The sequence below is a fragment of the Muscardinus avellanarius genome (assembly GCF_963383645.1).
Source record: "Muscardinus avellanarius genome assembly, chromosome: 20".
NCBI classification, from domain to species: domain Eukaryota; kingdom Metazoa; phylum Chordata; class Mammalia; order Rodentia; family Gliridae; genus Muscardinus; species Muscardinus avellanarius.
This window is the reverse complement of record NC_137806.1, coordinates 25,835,854-25,853,141: the sequence shown is the minus strand read 5'-3', so window position 1 is coordinate 25,853,141 and position 17,288 is coordinate 25,835,854. Positions and strand designations below refer to the sequence as shown.

Genomic DNA, 17,288 nt, shown 5'->3' with positions numbered 1-17,288 from the left:
AACAGACCAATACAGAAGGCAGAGCGTTCCAGAGTTTGGCTTTATTTTGCAGTACAGAAATCATTTGGAGCCATTTTGAGACAGACATCATTGAAGAAGAGGCTCTGTCAAGTCAATACTGCATTGCAGCTTGGTCCACTGAAGAAGCCACACCTGGGGTTAAAAAGATGCTTCTACACGACCTGCTTTACCATTGGTTCCCTTCCCCTCTCTCATAACTCTCGCTAGGTTAAAACACCACGTTCTGGCTTCCTCGAAACAAGTCCCCAAGTCTGGAATTTGGCTACAATGCCCACATAAACCAGACTTGCGGCTATGCTATGTGGGCCCTGCCATAATACTTAATACAAAATAAAACTCTTTGGGAAAAATTGAGGGATGCTGTCCCAAACTGTAATATTCAATTTCGAATCTCCTTAATGTCACGATGGCACTCAAGTTGTTTATGAATCCGGCTCCTGAGCAGTAGGGGCACACAACTGCAAAGTCTACACTGATTAAAAGATACAAACACTGTATCAAGTTCTCTGTATTGATATCACAAAGTCTGTTTAAACTGTTCCTTCACTAGAAAAAAGCCAGTTAGGTTAAACTGAACAGAATGTGGTAACTGTCCAATTTTGTAATAGCCACTGCATGAAAACAAGTTAATCCATGATATTAGAAAGATGAAGGGAGGGGTATGTGCTGGGACAGCGCTCGTCAATCTGTTTTGATTACAGAAGCAGGCCTCTCGATATTGATTCCATCTACTACGCGTTATTCGCCCGACTTTAACTCTGTCCTAATTAGACGTTAGCCTGCACTGCCGCTAGTCTTCCCCATAGATGTCGTTTTTCTTGCGCTTCATTTCCTCAAAGTCAAACTCGGATCCTGTCATCCGTTTGTAGATGTCTTTAATGTCATCACACGTTGTCTCGAAGTGAGTCGTGGCATCATATGTGCGGGAAATAAAGATCTGGAAATAAAAATTACAACGACGTGAGGCTAGTTAGGGATATTTTCCCAGGAAAGCCTGATGGCACGCTCTGGGTCTCACGCTCACCTGGCTCTCTTTTCCCAAATCTTTTGGTACAAGGAGGTCACTGATGCTAACAAACCTGGAGGGCAAAAAGAAATTGGCAGGTTAGCTGGGCCAAGCCAGTCCCCGCTCTGCCTGGCTCTCGGCCAGAGGTAAGTGGAGACGGACACTTGAGACACACACGGCAGCCCACGCGCTCTGACTGGCGCTCACGCTCACCTGCCAGCCAACCCCAGACCTCGGTGGAGCCAGTGGACACAGAGGAACACAACACTCACTTCTGTTCAATGGGCTCCAGGAGCTCCAGGGCCGGTCTGATTTCTTTCTCAGGTTCCTTCGTTTCTACCGTTGTGCTAACGATGGCAATGTACTTCCCTTGCGCTGCAACGTTGTGCGCAGAGGAGATCATGCAGACGTAGATGTCTAGAGAAACAGCAGCAGCGCAGGGCCTCAGGTTTGCAGATCAGGACGCGGTGTGTTCAGGACTCACCATAGCTCAGCAAGGTAGGAGTAAAAATTACACAGAATAGGCAAGATCTATACTTGAGTTGGATAGATGGAGGCAATCCGGATGGTGTTTAACATATACAAAAATTTAGTAGCTGGAATTTCAATCTAATAGAGACGAAGGGTTTATACAACTGTGAACTGAAGTTGGAAATGGGATTCTCTGGATCTGTCAGGTCTTCCTGAAAAGCCTGAGAACCATATGAACTACTGTAGGATTTTCAACCTTGCAGCACTGGGAAAGGTTTATTAAGTATGGGTTTCCTAAAAATTGCGGATCAGCATAAACTCTAGTTGGCAATAGTAAACTGAAACGATTCCTGTTATCTGACTTGATTTACTACTATTCAAAGTAACTAGTTTCAAATTTAGAAAATAACTATTTAGCTCCTTTTTCTTCTATTTTCACAGATCCAGGGACCTATTTGGGAATAATTAAAAGATTAAGTCCAGAGTCAGGTGTGGTAGTGCATGCACATCTGTAATCCCTACGTACTTGGGAGACTGAGACAGGTGGATTGAAAACCTCAGCAAGTAGTGAGATTCTCATCAACCTGGCAAAAAACCCTGTTTCAGAATAAAATAGGACTGGCGATGTAGCTCTGAGGGAAAATGTCCCTGGGTTCAAAGCCCCACTCACACACACACACACACACACACACACACACACACAAAACCCAGGCCTGGTGGTACACATCTAGAATCCCAATACTTGGGAAGCTGAGACAGGAGGATCACAGGTTCAAAGACAGCCTCAGCGACTTACTGAGACCCTTAGCAACTTAGCAAGACTGCTGAAAAGAAAAAAAGAAGTAAGGTTCTAGCTCAGAGATAGAATGCCCCTGGGTTCAGTACCCAGCACAAAAATAAATAAATAAATATTAAGTGCAAGTCCCTTTGTTCATGTGATAATGCCCTGCAATGTGACTTCTTAAATGGAAATAAACCCATAATGCAGCTAGCTCTGAGCTGTTTAAGCCGACACTCCCACAAACATACTTTTTTTTTTTTTTTTGATACTAGGGATTGAACCAAGGGGCACTCTACCTCTGACTACACCCTCAACACTTTTGTTTTGTTTTGGTGGTACTGGGGTTCCTGGAAGCCCTTCTACCTCCGGGCTACACTCCCAGACCTAATTTTACATTTTTATTTGGAAACAGGGTCTCCTAAGCCAGCGCGCACGGCTGGCTTCGAACCTGCGCGATCCTCCTGTCTCCGCCTCCCAAGCGCGGGGATTACAAGCGTGCGCCACCACGCCCAGCAACACTTATTTTAAATTTTGTATTTTGAAGCAAGGTCTTGCTAAGTGGCTGCAGCTGGCCTCAAGCTTCTGCGCCTTCTGTCTCAACCTCCCAAGTGCTAGGATTACAGGCATGCACTACCACACCAAGCTCGATAACCCTTTAAGCTGAATTGTAAGTAAGTAAGATGCTGACGACTTTTAGTTAAAAGAAATATGGAAACATCCAAAGGTTGAAAACAACTAGCTAAAGGCAAAGAAACAATGAGCTGCAATTTACAGCCAAGTCCTGATGGGAATCACAGAAATGAACACTTCTATAGCACGTCTCTAAAGTCAAACAGCATCACATTTGCAGACAGTGATAGAAGCAGTTTTGTCATCAGTACAAAGATAGCGTAACTCCGTGGAATTAATCAGCATGACCCACAAAGGCACCCCGCTTCAGCGCCAGCAGACGGAGGGTTCACCCAGCCGGTGCAGTGTTCCTGAGCCCGGAAGCGATGGAAGCCAGACTCCGGCAGAATCCTCGTTATTTTAGCGCAGCGCTGAAGATTCCCTCCACACTAAACGATCACAGTACGTTTCCGTAAACTAGTCTTCACTAAAACGCAGCATGTGAAGTTAGGAAGGCCATCTGCCCTCTACCTGCTGATCCTCAGAACTCACCTGACTTCCTGTTGACCTGGTTCTGTGGAATAATGATCTGGCAGGAGTTGGCATCCTGGGTGTTTTTGATGGGGTGGCTGAGGATGCATATGGCTCTGATCACCTGGCCCACTTTTTCTACCCGATCTTTTACATAGCTGGGGTCACAGATGAGCTGCTTACAGCGAGCAATCTGTAATAAGACATTTAAAAAGAAGCTAGAGAAGACAAATACATGAAAATATATCCCATGTTCATGGATCAGAAGACTTGATGTTGTTAGGGTATCAAAATTCAGCCTCAAATCGACAAGAAATCACTAGGGGCTGAAGTCAGGAACCGCCAAAATAACCTTGTAGCACAAAGCTGAAGGTCTCGCTGAAGGCTGGCGCTGTCAATATAGCTGTGCTCCCTGACACCCCAATTTTATTTTGCTTTGAAACAGTATCACCAAGTCGCTGAGGCTGGCCCTGAACCTGCAATTCTCCTGTCTTGACCTCCCAAGTCCTGGGATTACAAACGTGTGCCACCACTCCCGGCTCAAACCTAAAACATTTTAAACAAGTGAAAACATGCCCCCTCTTCCAGGAAGTCTCTGCATTCCCACAAGCTCAATGTTTAAAAAGATAAAGCTTGGACTCTTAGAATTTTAAGCATAAACACTGGAGGAGGCACTATTTTAGAGCACATCCTCTACTGAAAGAACTGTTAAGGAGCCAGGCGTGGTGGTGTGTGTTGGACGCTTACAGGTTCAAGACCAGCCTCGGCACTTAGCAATACTCTCAGCAACCTAGTGACACCCTGTTTCAAAAACAAAAAATAAAAAGGGCTGGGGATGTAGCTCAGAGCTAGAATGTTCCTGGGTTCAATCCTTAATATTAAAAAAAAAAAGTGTTAAAGAAATAGTCAAACAGAAGAAAAATTAAGCAGTGTGATAACAAACGGTAAGAATAGGCTGGCAGGCCAGGAGCATCATTACTTGAGCGCCTTTAAGAAAAGGCTGAGCGTCCTCAGACCTGCCGAGTCAGAATATGCACTAGAGCCAGACCAACAGTGACTGTTCTGGAATTCAAATCTAAGACACAGTGCTCAGAACCCACTGTGCGGACGGCCAATTACACGGCTGCTAAACTCTGAACTAAATAATATGTTCAGTATTAGCCTAATTCCAAAACCAATAAATTTGTAAGTGGTGTAACCAAAGCTGAATTTCATTGACACTTTACAGATAAGCACCAACCTATATTATTTAAATATGGAATATTTGCCCTTAAATCTTCAGTATTATCCGTAACACTGCACATTTTTGGTTTTCAGAATCCACAACTGACACAATACGAGGATTAACTTTGTGGGTTTTTTTTTAAATAATGCAAAGCAACTATACCAGTCCTTAGTCATGCTAACTGCCAACTTACTAAAGAGAAAACTTATACAGCGTGGAGTCTGGCATCGATGTCCACACTCAGATAAGTACTTGGTAGATAATACAATGTTCTTCCCAAGAACACTGTATTTTCAACATTGTAGAAATTGCTTACCTCTCCTTCAGATTTAACACCAACCACTTTTCCATTCTGCACAATGATTTCTTCAATTGGTTTATTCAGCATGTAGGTACCTCCATAGATAGCACTTAGCCTACAAAGTTTTAAAACCTGAATTATAATGTGTAATTGTTTCAACTGTTAGTCTCCCTCCTTAGATGTGCACAAATTATAGGCAATGTATTTGCTCAATTTCCTTCTAAAAGGATGTTTGCTTAAGTCATTAAACCATAAATTATAGAATAAACAACATGAACTGATATATCATACAGCTGAATATCATGGCAAAAACCAGCATTGACCAGGAATTTGGGAATGGCTTGTATCGATTGGCTTAATTCTGCATATAAATAAAGCTTGGGATTAGAATGGAGACACCAACCGAAGGCGCTGGAGAGCGCGAAGAGCAGGCGGGAAATGGAGAGCAGACCTGAGCAGGACAAGGGCTGAGAACCGGGTGGTTTACTGCACTGAAGGACAGACAGGGAGCTCGGAGGAGTTAAGTGGGGGCGGGACTAAAGAGTCTCAACGGAAGGGGCCAACAGCTTTGTGATGAAATCACAAAAAGGGTCTGTTTTTGTTGTTCTGTTTTGCAGTGCTGGGGATTCAACAGGGCTTTGAGCATGCTAGGCAAACACTCTGACACTGAGCTACACCCACAGCCCTGCCTGCTCCTGTTCATTACAATAGCTGTTTAATGCAAAAACAGGTAACCCATATTTCAAGGTTTACAGAATACAGAGTTGTGGGATTTATAAAGTTGGGAAGATGTAAAATACACACAATACCACAAAGCAAAATAGTAAATACAAAGATAGTGTGGCAAACTGCTTGTTATTTTATGTACAATAATGCAGTATTCTTTTTGCCTGCGTGTATTGTGTGGTACTGGGGGTGGACCCCAGGGGCATTCTACCTCTGAGCTATACCACCAGCACCATTTTGTATTCTTTATTTGAAACAGGGTCTCACTGAGTTGCAGAGGGCCTCACTAAGTAGCTGAGGCTGTCTGTGAACTGCCATACTCCTCTCTCTGCCTCCCAAATGCTGGGATTACAAGTGTATGCCACCACGCCCGGCGTAATACACTATTAACTGTAAATAAACTAATAAATAAAAGATAAAATCCAAAAAAGAGGAGTAAGAAACAGCAGGGGAAGGAGGCAAAAACTAATCTAACCCCAACCCTATGGATAATTATATTAAACGCTAGCTGGGCATGGTGGCACAGGCCTGTAATCCTGCTGCTTGGGAAGCCGAGGTGGGAAGACTGCAAGTTCAGGGCCAGCCTGGGCAACTTAGCAAGACCCCGCCTCAAAATAAAAAGTGAAAAGGGCTGGGGGACACAGTTCAGTGGTGGAGTAGTTTAATCCCCAGGACTGCGAAAAAATAGTAATACTACAAGCTATCAGCAAACTATGACTACAAAGGAATTTAATCTGACAACCCCCCCCAAAAGAAACTACAGGAAATATACTGAATAGTAAAAGAATTAAGATATTCTCCCTAAGACTGGGAACAAGGCAAGAATAACCATTCTTATCACTTCAACCTTTAACAAGTGATAGCCAGTGAAATAAAGACCCGGGAAAACATGAAGGCTTAAGAACAAAACCTGATTTCTACTCACAGATGACATGACTATGTATAGAAAATTCTAAGAAACCCATAAAGCCTGTAGCTAAGTTAACTCGTACGCCTGAAAAGCACATCATCATAAGATACAAATATACAAAAATCAACTATTTCTATGCAGCAAACAGCTTCAAAATAAAATGTATTCAATCTCATTAACAGCATCAAAATAAAATACTATATCTTGAAATACTGCAGAGACAAAGAAAACCTGAGCACCTCACATTCACAGATCAGAAGACTTACTCCCATCCTAATGAAAAGATTTCCCAGACTGATCTCCAGATTGAACTCAATCCCAACCAAAACCTCAGCAAGTATTCTTCCTAAAACTATACCGTCTACTGCTAAAATATATATGGAAACGCAAAGGCCCTAAACAGTCAAGACAAAATTTGAAACAGAACATAGTTGGAGAACTTACCTCACCTGACTTCAAGACTTACAAGACTAATAATAATCAAGACAGTATGGTAACGATGGGAAAAATAAACCACTGGAATAAAACTGGGTCCAAAGTGGACACATACACATGGCTAACTTAATTCCCCACAAAGGTACTACACCATCGGGGGAAAAAAGACTTTTCAACAAATGTTGCTAAAACAAATATCCGTGTAGATAAACCGAACCTTTAGCCCTACCTCGTTCAAACACACCAACATTAATTGAAGATGAACCATAGGTGTAAATGCAAAACTAAACTTCTAGAAAAAGAAGTAAGAGCATCTCTGGGCCCTTAGGGTAAACAAAGATTTCTTAGATAGGACCCAAAAGACAAAAACTTGTGAAAACACAAGCTAATAACTGGGAGAAAATATTTTTTAATACACATATCTGACAAAAGTCTAGGACCAGAATACATAAAGCTCTAAAAATCAAAAGAAGACAACCAGAGTCAGGAACAGTGGCCCACCCCTGTAATCCCAGTACTTGGGAGGCTAAGAAAGGAAGATTGCAGGTTGGAGGCTGGCCTCAGCAACTTAGTGAGCCCTTGTTTCAAAAGATAAAGGGCTATGGGTATAGCTTGAAAGTAAAATGGCCCTGGGTTCAATCTCCAGTACCAAAAACAACAACAACAAAAAAGGCAGGGCTTGATTTCAGTGGTTAATGCTTGCTTACCATGTACGAGGCCCTGGGTTCTATTCTCAGCACCAAAAAAAAAAAAAAAAAAAAAGAAAAAGAAAGAAAAAGAAAGGAAAAAAAAAGAGAAAATAAAAGGTTTGTCATTACTCAAGAGAAAAATATTATCTCATTAGTAAAACCACAGCTCACATACCTCCGTTGATGATAAGTTCTAGATGTGTGAGGTTTCAGCTAAGAGCTTAACTACAGGCTCTTACCTTGCAAATCCTTGTGGCAGTTCTCCTAGGCCATAGAGTGGGTAAAGATAAGGGCTTTTGCCGTATCTTGCCAAAGACTCACTGTAAAGTTTAATTCTATTAATGGTTTCACAACATGGTTGATCCAAGTAGCTGGAAAACAGAAAGTGAGTATTAGTAAAAGGCTCTAGTTTTCTTTCTTATTCAATTTAGAATCTTTTATTGAAGTTATTTCAATCCAGAACGTTTTTATTTTACTTAAAGGGTCCAACAATATATTGCAATACTGCAAGCAATACCTTGTAACCAGAACCTCCTTTTTCACAGGTTTATAACATGGCCATTTACTTGTTGTGTTAGCATTTCCACTTAGAGAACTGGGAAATTCAGTTAGAGTTCCAAGAAAAATAAAACCCGAAACACTTACTCATCAGTTCTATAGAGTGCAAGCGCATGCCCAGTGAAGTCTACGACGTCTTGGCCCAAGTCAAATTTCTTATACACGTCTCGCATTGTGGTCTTTATGGGATCGATGCCCTCTAAAGTTCTAGGATCTTTTTCATCAAAGTTGGCAACATACACCAGGAATTTTCTGAAGCGACGTTTTTCAAACAGGCCCATTAAACCTAGAAAACAATTTTTCAAAAAGTACAGGTTCACCATGGGACACAGAAGAGTAAGAGGATGAGAGGAAATTTTAAACAGAATGCCATTAACTTGGGCTCCTCTAAGGCAGAGTGTCATTTAAGATATGGGAATGGGTACAAGACTGCTTCCAGTTCACAACACTTTAATAAGCCCACTCAATTAAAACAGGCTAGAAGCCGGGCGTCTTAGCACACACCTGTGAACCCGGTGCTTGGGAAGCTAAGCCAGGAGGGTCACAGGTCCGAGGACAGCCCCGGCAACTTGGCAAGGCTCTTGGCAACCCAGAGAGACCCTGTTTCCAAGTAAGAAATAAAATTGGGCTGGGGTGTCACTTGGAGGTAGAATGCCTCTGGGTTCAGTCTCCAGCACCAAATAAATAAAACAAAATTTGTGTTTTCTCTTTTTCCCCCTTCCCCAAGCTCTACAGAATGTTAACTTTCATAGGCGTCTAGAACACCTCAAATGGCACATCACAGATGTTCAGGAAATGTGTGGTAACTGGATGGATGGGTTTCTACAATTCTTTCCCACTCTATGATCTAATTATAAAATGGAATTACTTACTAGATGCCAGGGCTTCTGCTTCAGTGGAAGGAACCTTGTAGATTTTTCCCCCCTTATAAACGAAGCTCCCTTCAGTCACTTTGAAATCCAGATAGCGAGTGACCTCCGTATACAGCAGCATCTTAACCAGCTGACCTAGAACAAACACGATTCAAAACTGAATAATATAACCACTAAAAAGTGGCCAAAATAAATGTGCCTTTACTAATATAGCAGTTTCCCAATTTTTTCTGAACATTGTCCAATAACTCCTAGGAATCTTTAAAGCCTTATTTTAAATGGTACAACCAGAATGCATACCTATTGCAAATTTCAATGTCATCCCAGGAGAAAGCATTATCATAGCAACTTAAAAAGAATTTCAGCCGGGCGTGGTGGCGCACGCTTGTAACCCCCGCGCTTGGGAGGCTGAGACAAGAGGATCGCACTGGTTCGAAGCCAGCCACGCTGGCTTAAGAGACCTTCTTTCCAAATTTTAAAAAATAGAAAAAATAGGTCTGGGAGTGTAGCTCGGAGGAAGAAGGGTTTCCAGGAACCCCAGTACCACCAAATAAATAAATAAATTAATTAATTAATTAATTAAAATAAAAAGAATTTCAAGCCAGGCGTGGTGGCACATGCTTATAATCCCAGATAGGAGGATCACGGGTGGACAGCCTCAGCTACTTAGTGAGGCATTCCACAACTTAGTGAGACCCTTTTTCAAAATAAAGAATAAAAAATAGGGTGGGAAGTGTAGCTCGGAGGTAGAATGCCCCTGGGTTCCAGCACTCCTCTAAAATTTGAGAGGAAATTAATATGAAAAAAATATATCTAAAAACCTACAAACAAAAAAAAAAGCTGACCAATGACTGTTTCTGAAGGCCTACTAATCTAGGCTGTCACCGGAGGGAAGAGTGTCAGAAATGAGTGTGATACTGGTGTTTCCACATAGCAATGTGCCAATGTTTGCAACCCTGTCCATGTGTATTAGTCTTTATGTAACTAACATTTACAAGAGGTCTATTACAATTTGGGTATGTATTGTGCCACATAGTTTCGTTTCTCTAAAGCTATTTTCTAATCAGTAGCATCTTCAATTCCCACCAGTCTGAATTTATAGACTCGAGATACTGCTACTGGACCACATTACTAACAATACTGCTGCCATCCAATGAAATCCAGTTCCTCACGACAATACTCTCTGTTAAGAGTTAGTCTGTACTTTCAAGTCAGATTCAATGTAGTCACAAATAAGTTGGAATCCTTTACCATTAGCCATGAGGAACTTGGGAATTAAGTCAACATTCCAGTCTCTTCCTCTCCCCATTGATGCTGGTGGCGCTCCTGGTAATTTAAACCTTTTGTACAACTAAAAGCAAAACAAAAAATACCCATCATGTATTAAAATTTAATTTTCTCAGTTTACAAATATTTTAAGTAAAACTGATATGACAAGGGAACATTACTACATGGAGTAAAGTACAAGGACACATTTTTTTAATCATATAAAATTTGGGGCACAGTTCCAATACACATGTCAATTATATGATTCAACTCATGAGTACTAAAATAAACAATGAAGAATTTTGTTTCCTAAGATGGGGCGTGGTAGTGCACACTGGTACTTGGGAGACTGAGGCAGGAAACTCACATGTTTGCAGCCAGCCTCAGCTACTTAGTGAGACCCTCCACGATGTAGTGAGACCCTGTTTCAAACTTAAAAAAAAGGCTGGGATGTACTTAGTGAGACCCTCCACGATGTAGTGAGACCCTGTTTCAAACTTAAAAAAAAGGCTGGGATGTATCTCAGAGGTAGAATGCCCCTGGGTTGGATCGCCAAGAACACACACACACACACACACACACACACACACACACTTACTTTGTATTCTATTTGATTTTTATGAGCAGAAAATCAAGAACATAGAACTATTTGCCAGTGACTTACAAGTTCTGTTGATATATTCATTAGTACTTGTTTAATATTCCTTATGACTTATCATTTAAATTCATTCTCTTTTGAATAAAAACCTTATCAAGGCTCAGCTTTTCTCCTTTAATTATAGAAGAAGTTAAAAATCAATTTGGACCGGGCGTGGTGGTGCACGTTTATAATCCCAGCATTCGGGAGGCTGAAACTGGAGGGTCGCGGTTCACGGACAGCCTCAGCTACTTAGTGAGGCCCTCTGCAACTCCGTGAGACCCGGTTTCAAAATAAAGAATAAAAAATAGGGCAGGGGCTGTAGCTCGGAGGTCGAATGCCCCTGGGTTCCATCCCCAGACCCACGGGGGGAAAAAAAATTGATTTGGGAGTCTTCAAGTTGAAAACATAACTAAAATCAGGTCAAGGTAACTTGGTTTTAAAGCCTTGTTGAGGTGTAAGTGGCATACAAAAAATTGCACACATTTCGCATATACTTTGGGTGAGTATGAACGTACGCATATGCCTGTGGTATCCCCACCACAGTGTTAAGTTTACTCATCACCACCAAATACTTGCCGATACACCAAAAACCTTTGATACACCAAAAAACTTGCTGATATAAATATGAAGTCTGGGACGTCAGTGATGGTATCAAAGTCATCCACGAACTCTACATCTCTCACAAAGAAATCAGTTTCACTCATACCCAAACATGTGACGGTCAATAAGAAAGGTAGCTTTAGCAAGACGCATTCAGGAAATGCTTGCTGTGAGGCCGGGGGTCCAGCTCAAGGCTAGGATGTCTGCCTACTGTTTGATCCTCAGCACCAGAAAATAAATAATACAAAATGCTTCCTGCGCTCGTGTCCTTCGAGAGTGGTAAACAGGGCAGCGTACCAACAGGAGTTAAGCTTGGAATCGTCTACTGCAGGTTTGTAACTCATCGCTGAGATCTTAACCCCAGGGAGACAACTCTATAATCTGAAAAATGGGGATGATAAAAAAAAAGCATCTGAGTGACTGCGATCACGTGGGAAGCACTGGCTGTGTGGCTGCCAGCTGGGCACTGCGGGCACCTTCCGAGCCGACACAGAGACACAGACGCTAGATGGTAACAAAGATCCCAACTTCAATGTGTCTAAGCCCCAAACTAGGAGCTTCTAAAAAATGATGGTACTCTACTTTCTATTCAGTAAGACAAAATTAAAACCATCTTGATGGAGTAAAAGGGAGTTTCACAAGTAAAATGCTCCGGAGGATACAAGGCATGTTAATTTTTACTGATACTTACATCTTCCAGTGGGGTTATAGATGCGCTTTCTCCTCCATAATAAGGGTTTTGGTCCATATGAAGAACCTTCTTTCCATTCACAGACATTATACCTGACAGGATACATTCCTACAGAGAAAACGTAAGTATCTTTAAAGGAAGAAATGCCCTACTTCATATTTAAAACAGACTCTTTTTTAAAAAAGAAAAATCATCTGTCATAGCTGGACACGGAGCCCAGCCCCTACAATCCCAGTACTTGGGTGCCCATGACAGGAGGACCACAGGTTTAAGGTCAGCCTCTGCAGCTTAGTGAGGCTTACAAGATTACGACGCAATCTAAATTATAGCTCAGCTGAGCGTGGGGGTACAAGCCTGTGATCCCAGTACTTAGGAGGCTGAGACAGGAGGACCACAGGTTCAAGACCAGCCTCAGCAACTTAGTGAGGCTCTCCTAGACTAAATGAGAAACTGTTTAAAAATAACTCATAAAACAGGGCTAGGGGGTTAGCTCAGGGGTAGAATGTTCCTGGGTTCAACTCCAGTACCATAATATATAAATACATTAAATAGGCAGACAGATAGATAAGAGCTCAGAACTTTCAAATCAAATAGAAACCTTATATTCGATATAAAAAATTTTAGTAGAGAAATGAAGAAATGTACGGAATATAAAGTACTTCTTACACATTTAATGCTGAGAATGATATGACAAAGTATCAAAGTGGACATTTTTCTTTTTCTTTTTTCTTTGGCAGTACTAGGGATGGAACCCAGGCAGGGCATTCTACCTCCAAGCTACATCCCAGTCCTATTTTTTATTCTTTATTTTTTGAAACAAGGTTTCACTAAGTTGCAGAGGGCCTCATTACTAAGTAGCTGAGGCTATGGAAGAACAGAGATCCTCCTGTCTCAGCCTCCCAAGTACTGGGTTTACAAGTGTGCATCACCACGCCCAGCTTCAAAGTGGACATTTCTATTCATAATTCCTGACTAGGATTGCTGTGTAGAACAAAAACACACAAAACCAGAAAGGAAAAAAAAAAAAAGCCTCTGCAAAGTACAAACAACTGTGGAACTGGTTGCCCTCATTTTTAAATACACTATTTCTAACAATTCAGTTATTTCCAAGGCCAGAGATAGGTAGGTGCAAATCATGTGGTGGGAAAATGCCTAAAGTGTCTGAAAATAGAGAAAAATAGAAGTTTCCGGCCTAACATTAAAGCAAGAAAGAGGAAAATCAAAAAATAAAGCATTAAAAAAAAAAAGCAGAGAATCTGAGACTAAAGGAGAGTCAGAGTTCCTACAAAGCTCACTAAGTCTTAATGTCTTCATTATGTTACAGCATAATAGTAACAATTAGTCATCACGATTATGACATCTTAGTTGTCAAGTAACTTGTTTTGTTTTTTTTTACTTTGTTAAAGAATGGGCAATCTTACTTGGAAATACTTATACACAAAAGCTGTAGTTCTTTAGAGATTATGTCAGGTCCTTAGAAAATTCAATTGTACAGAAAACTACATTTTTCCTTGACAGAGAATGAAGATTTTAGTTTTAAGGGTTTTTTTGTGTTTTGTTTTGTTTGTGTGTGTGTGTGTGTGTGTGTGTTGCTGGGAATTGAACCCAGGGGCATTATACCTCCAAGTATACACCCCTAGCCCAATTTAAAAAAAAAAAAAAAAAAAGGCACGGTCTCACTAAGTCGCAGAGAGCCTCACTATGTAGCTGAGGCTGGCGGTGAACCCAGATCCTCCGGTCTCAGCCTCCCAAGTACTGGGATTACAAGCATGCTCCACCACACCCAACAGAGATTTTAGTTTTTACCAAATCATTTGAGGTTCTATTAAAGTTACTAGCTGTGTTTAGATAATAAATAAGTCTTAGTAAAAAAAAAAGAGTCCATTTTAGACTTAGCTCATATAAAACAAGGGCACCATGAAGTAACACAGAAATCTCCAATTCTTCCTCACATGTCCTTTAAAAGTGAAGTTCCTGGCACTCAAAGTACTCGACACAGGGGACATCATATAATATTTGGTGCCCACACCCGATAACACAGGCCTTTATTAGGTTCTTAAAACTTGGGCACAGAATATTTATAAATCAAAACTTAAAAGGACTGTTCCCTCCAGATACTCAAAGTTCATTCTAATTTGAGAGTTTTTTACTTTAGTAAAAAAGTAAGACGACTTCCAGTCATATTATGTCCTGCTATCACTAAAACTGAGGGGATACGTTTTCTCATTATCAAAAGCCGATTGGCCTGATCTGACAGAGTTCTCAAAGAGCATCTCACAAAATCATCTAGGAAGACTCAGGGAATAAAGTTATCACAGATAGCTAGAAAAATGAAAGCGAATATTGGCTTGATTTGTAGTTCACTATGAATCCACCACTCGTCCAAAAGCTCGCCATCCAAATAATAAAGTATTATTTAAATAAAATCTAAATAAAATAAAAATCTAAAATCTAAATAAAACCTAAATAAAGTGCATTATCTTAACTTGGCTGTGATACAGTAAGAGCGGGCCGTCTCTGATACAAAGTGATGCTTATGAACTAGGCATGTGGGAACCTGCACGATGATGGATCTGCACTTATTTGTCTCTGCTCAACTGACCTTAATCATGAGCAAATCTGATAGACGAGTAATAACCACAGAAAAACAGTGGAACTAGCCGGCTCCTACCACATGCTGGCAACGACAGTACTTGTTCCAATGGGCAGATCCACCACAAGCTACTAAGCTCAGCTCAGAATTCCAATTAGGAACTTAAAAAAAAAAAAAAAAAGCCCTGTAGTGAGTAGACCTTTTCATTGTAGCATCCAACAGACTTCCCAACTTACCATCCAAAAAGGAATCAAAGCAAATCCTCCACATGCAAATGACTAAATGCTAAATGACCTTCTGGATAAAATCCCCTCTGGTGATGGTATGATTTCCTTGACAGTCACAAGTCTATTTCTTCGCTGGTCGAATATAATAAAGAATTCAGAAATGAGCATTCTCTGATCATCGTCAATCACTCTTATCAAAAAATGGTAACTTTCTTTAAAAAACTAGCTGAATAAAAGATCAAATGTTTCCTCTTGTCTAGAGAAATCAAAAAGTTATTTCAGGATGTTATCTGAATAAGAATTAATTCAATCCTGAGATATTAACAGCGCATTTCAACCACTTTGAGTGATCGTACACAGTGAATGACTCAGGCATTTGAAGTCAGATTACATGAAATTCACAAGATTTGTATCAATGTTCACCTAATCAGTGTTCACGATAAATAGCCCAGTCAGAATTTCAGACTTCGCAGAAACTGCATCAAAATGATTCTCTGTCCAAACTGAATTATTCTGCAAGACCAACAGTCACCTTTCTCCTAACAAAGCAACAGAGAAAGAACAAGATACAAACACTGCCTGCAAGCCCTGCACGGTGGAGCATGCCTGTAATCCCAGTACTTGGGAGGCTGAGACAGGAGGAGGGAAGGTTCAAGGGCAGCCTCAGCAAGTAGGGCTCTCATCAAGCTGGCAAAACCCTGTTTCAAAAGTAAAAATAAAATAGGGCCGGGTGTGTATCTGAGAGGTAGAATGCCCGTGGGCTCAATCCCCAGTACCAATAAATAAATTATTTATTTATTTGTAGAATATTATTTGTAATATTTGCATTATTTGTAGAATATTATCTAAAGATCTCTAGGCGGACACATACTCAGGAAAATAAACTGACGCTGGTATTAGATATGCCCTGCGTTCATTTTTACGCGTGCATTCCTCACGTTATTGATCTATCTTCTAACTCCTGCCGGGAGTTGAGTAGTACAGAGATCTTGGCCTCTAGCGATCCATCACCAACTCGTTTCTTAAGGGAAAGAATCCAGAAAAGGCGGGGGGGGGGGGGGAGAAGCCGAGCAAACGAAACAAAAGGAAAAGGTGCGAGAGCGTCTGACAAGACGAGTTTTGAGAAAACTTCATCTCCAATTCGACGGGCCCTCAAGAAGTGGGATGAGAAGGTGGCCTAAAGGGGCGAAGAAGGCTCATTTGCAGGAGAGAGATTAGGATGTAGAGGGGAAAGATTCCCTCCAAAAAACCCAAGCCAATCAGACTCTAGCAACTGCAAAGCAGTGACCATCCACCGACCTGTCACTAAATCCCCTACCTGGCTTGGGCCGCCAAGACCTAAGAGTTACGGCGGAGGCTTCGGGCTGAGTAGGGAACGCGGCCGCCGGCGGTCTGCACCCCCCCCCTCCGCCCGGGGCTCCTCCGCTTCCCACGGGGAGAGGTCAGAGTCCCAAAGGGGAAGTGCAGGGGCCTCGGCACGCGCTGCTCCTTCCTCTCCCATTCCGCAGGAGGCCGAGGCTCTCCCTTCTCACCTGCTCCTACTCCAGGCCCTTACTGCCGAAACCGACTAGCTTCACAGCTGCACCGCCTGGCTTTCCGACCCCTGGTCTTCCCCTACAGATTTGCAGAGCTGCCCCCTCCACCCAGGGGCGCCTTCACCCCGGCCCCGTCCCCCGGCCACGTCCCCCTTCCCGAAAGCCCAGGCCGACGATGGAGCACGGGCCCCAGAGGGCCGGCGGGGGCCGAGCTGGGCCCCGGCTCGCCTCCCCGGGCCCGCCCTCCGCGAGCGCCCTTCCCCGGCGCCCCGCTCACCGTCAGGCCGGTGCCCAGCACGATCACGTCGTATTCCTCATTCATGGCGGGGCAGGGCGAGGGCCGGCGATCCGAGAATGGAGAACGCGCAGGGGGCTCTTCCCGAAAGAGGCGGGGAGGTGCTCGGGCCAACTCGGGCCCGAGGGACCGGGGAAGACCAAAGGAAAGGGTAAAATGGAGCTGGCGGGGAGGCGAGGCCGGCCGCCACCTCAGACGGGAAGAGAAGAGCTGGGCAGGGAGGGCGGGCCCGGGGGAGGGCGCAGGGGGCGGAGTCAGCGGGGCGGGGCCCGCAGAGAGGCCGCGGCAGCCGCCAATCACACCCGG

General features: G+C 42.6%; 1 protein-coding gene across 2 annotated transcripts; it reads right to left on the bottom strand.

Moving 5' to 3' along the window:
• Window positions 1–802: 802 nt before the first annotated feature.
• On the bottom strand, window positions 803–17,063 carry GDI2 (GDP dissociation inhibitor 2). Of its 2 annotated transcripts, XM_080717032.1 has the most exons (11): window positions 16,965–17,063; window positions 12,333–12,440; window positions 10,387–10,486; window positions 9,136–9,270; window positions 8,351–8,549; window positions 7,945–8,076; window positions 4,961–5,060; window positions 3,441–3,612; window positions 1,300–1,444; window positions 1,046–1,100; window positions 803–958 (listed from the first exon to the last, which is right to left on the bottom strand). In XM_080717032.1, the coding sequence occupies exons 1-11, from the start codon at window positions 17,007–17,009 to the stop codon at window positions 812–814; spliced, it is 1,338 nt and encodes a 445-aa protein (XP_080573158.1). In that variant the 5' UTR covers window positions 17,010–17,063; the 3' UTR covers window positions 803–811. The 2 variants fall into 2 exon arrangements, with proteins under 2 accessions (XP_080573158.1, XP_080573159.1); XM_080717033.1 differs by lacking the exon at window positions 9,136–9,270.
• Window positions 17,064–17,288: the final 225 nt, after the last annotated feature.

What these genes read in the sequence shown, in the direction of transcription:
- GDI2 (XM_080717032.1), bottom strand. Translation starts at nt 17,009, where the DNA reads ATGAATGAGGAATACGACGTGATCGTGCTGGGCACCGGCCTGACG. An exon ending in CTATAACCCCACTGGAAGAT is followed by an intron (nt 10,487 to 12,332) that starts GTAAGTATCAGT and finishes TTTTGCTTTTAG; the next exon opens with TTGTACAAAAGGTTTAAATT. An exon ending in ATTTGGGAAAAGAGAGCCAG is followed by an intron (nt 959 to 1,045) that starts GTGAGCGTGAGA and finishes TTTTATTTCCAG; the next exon opens with ATCTTTATTTCCCGCACATA.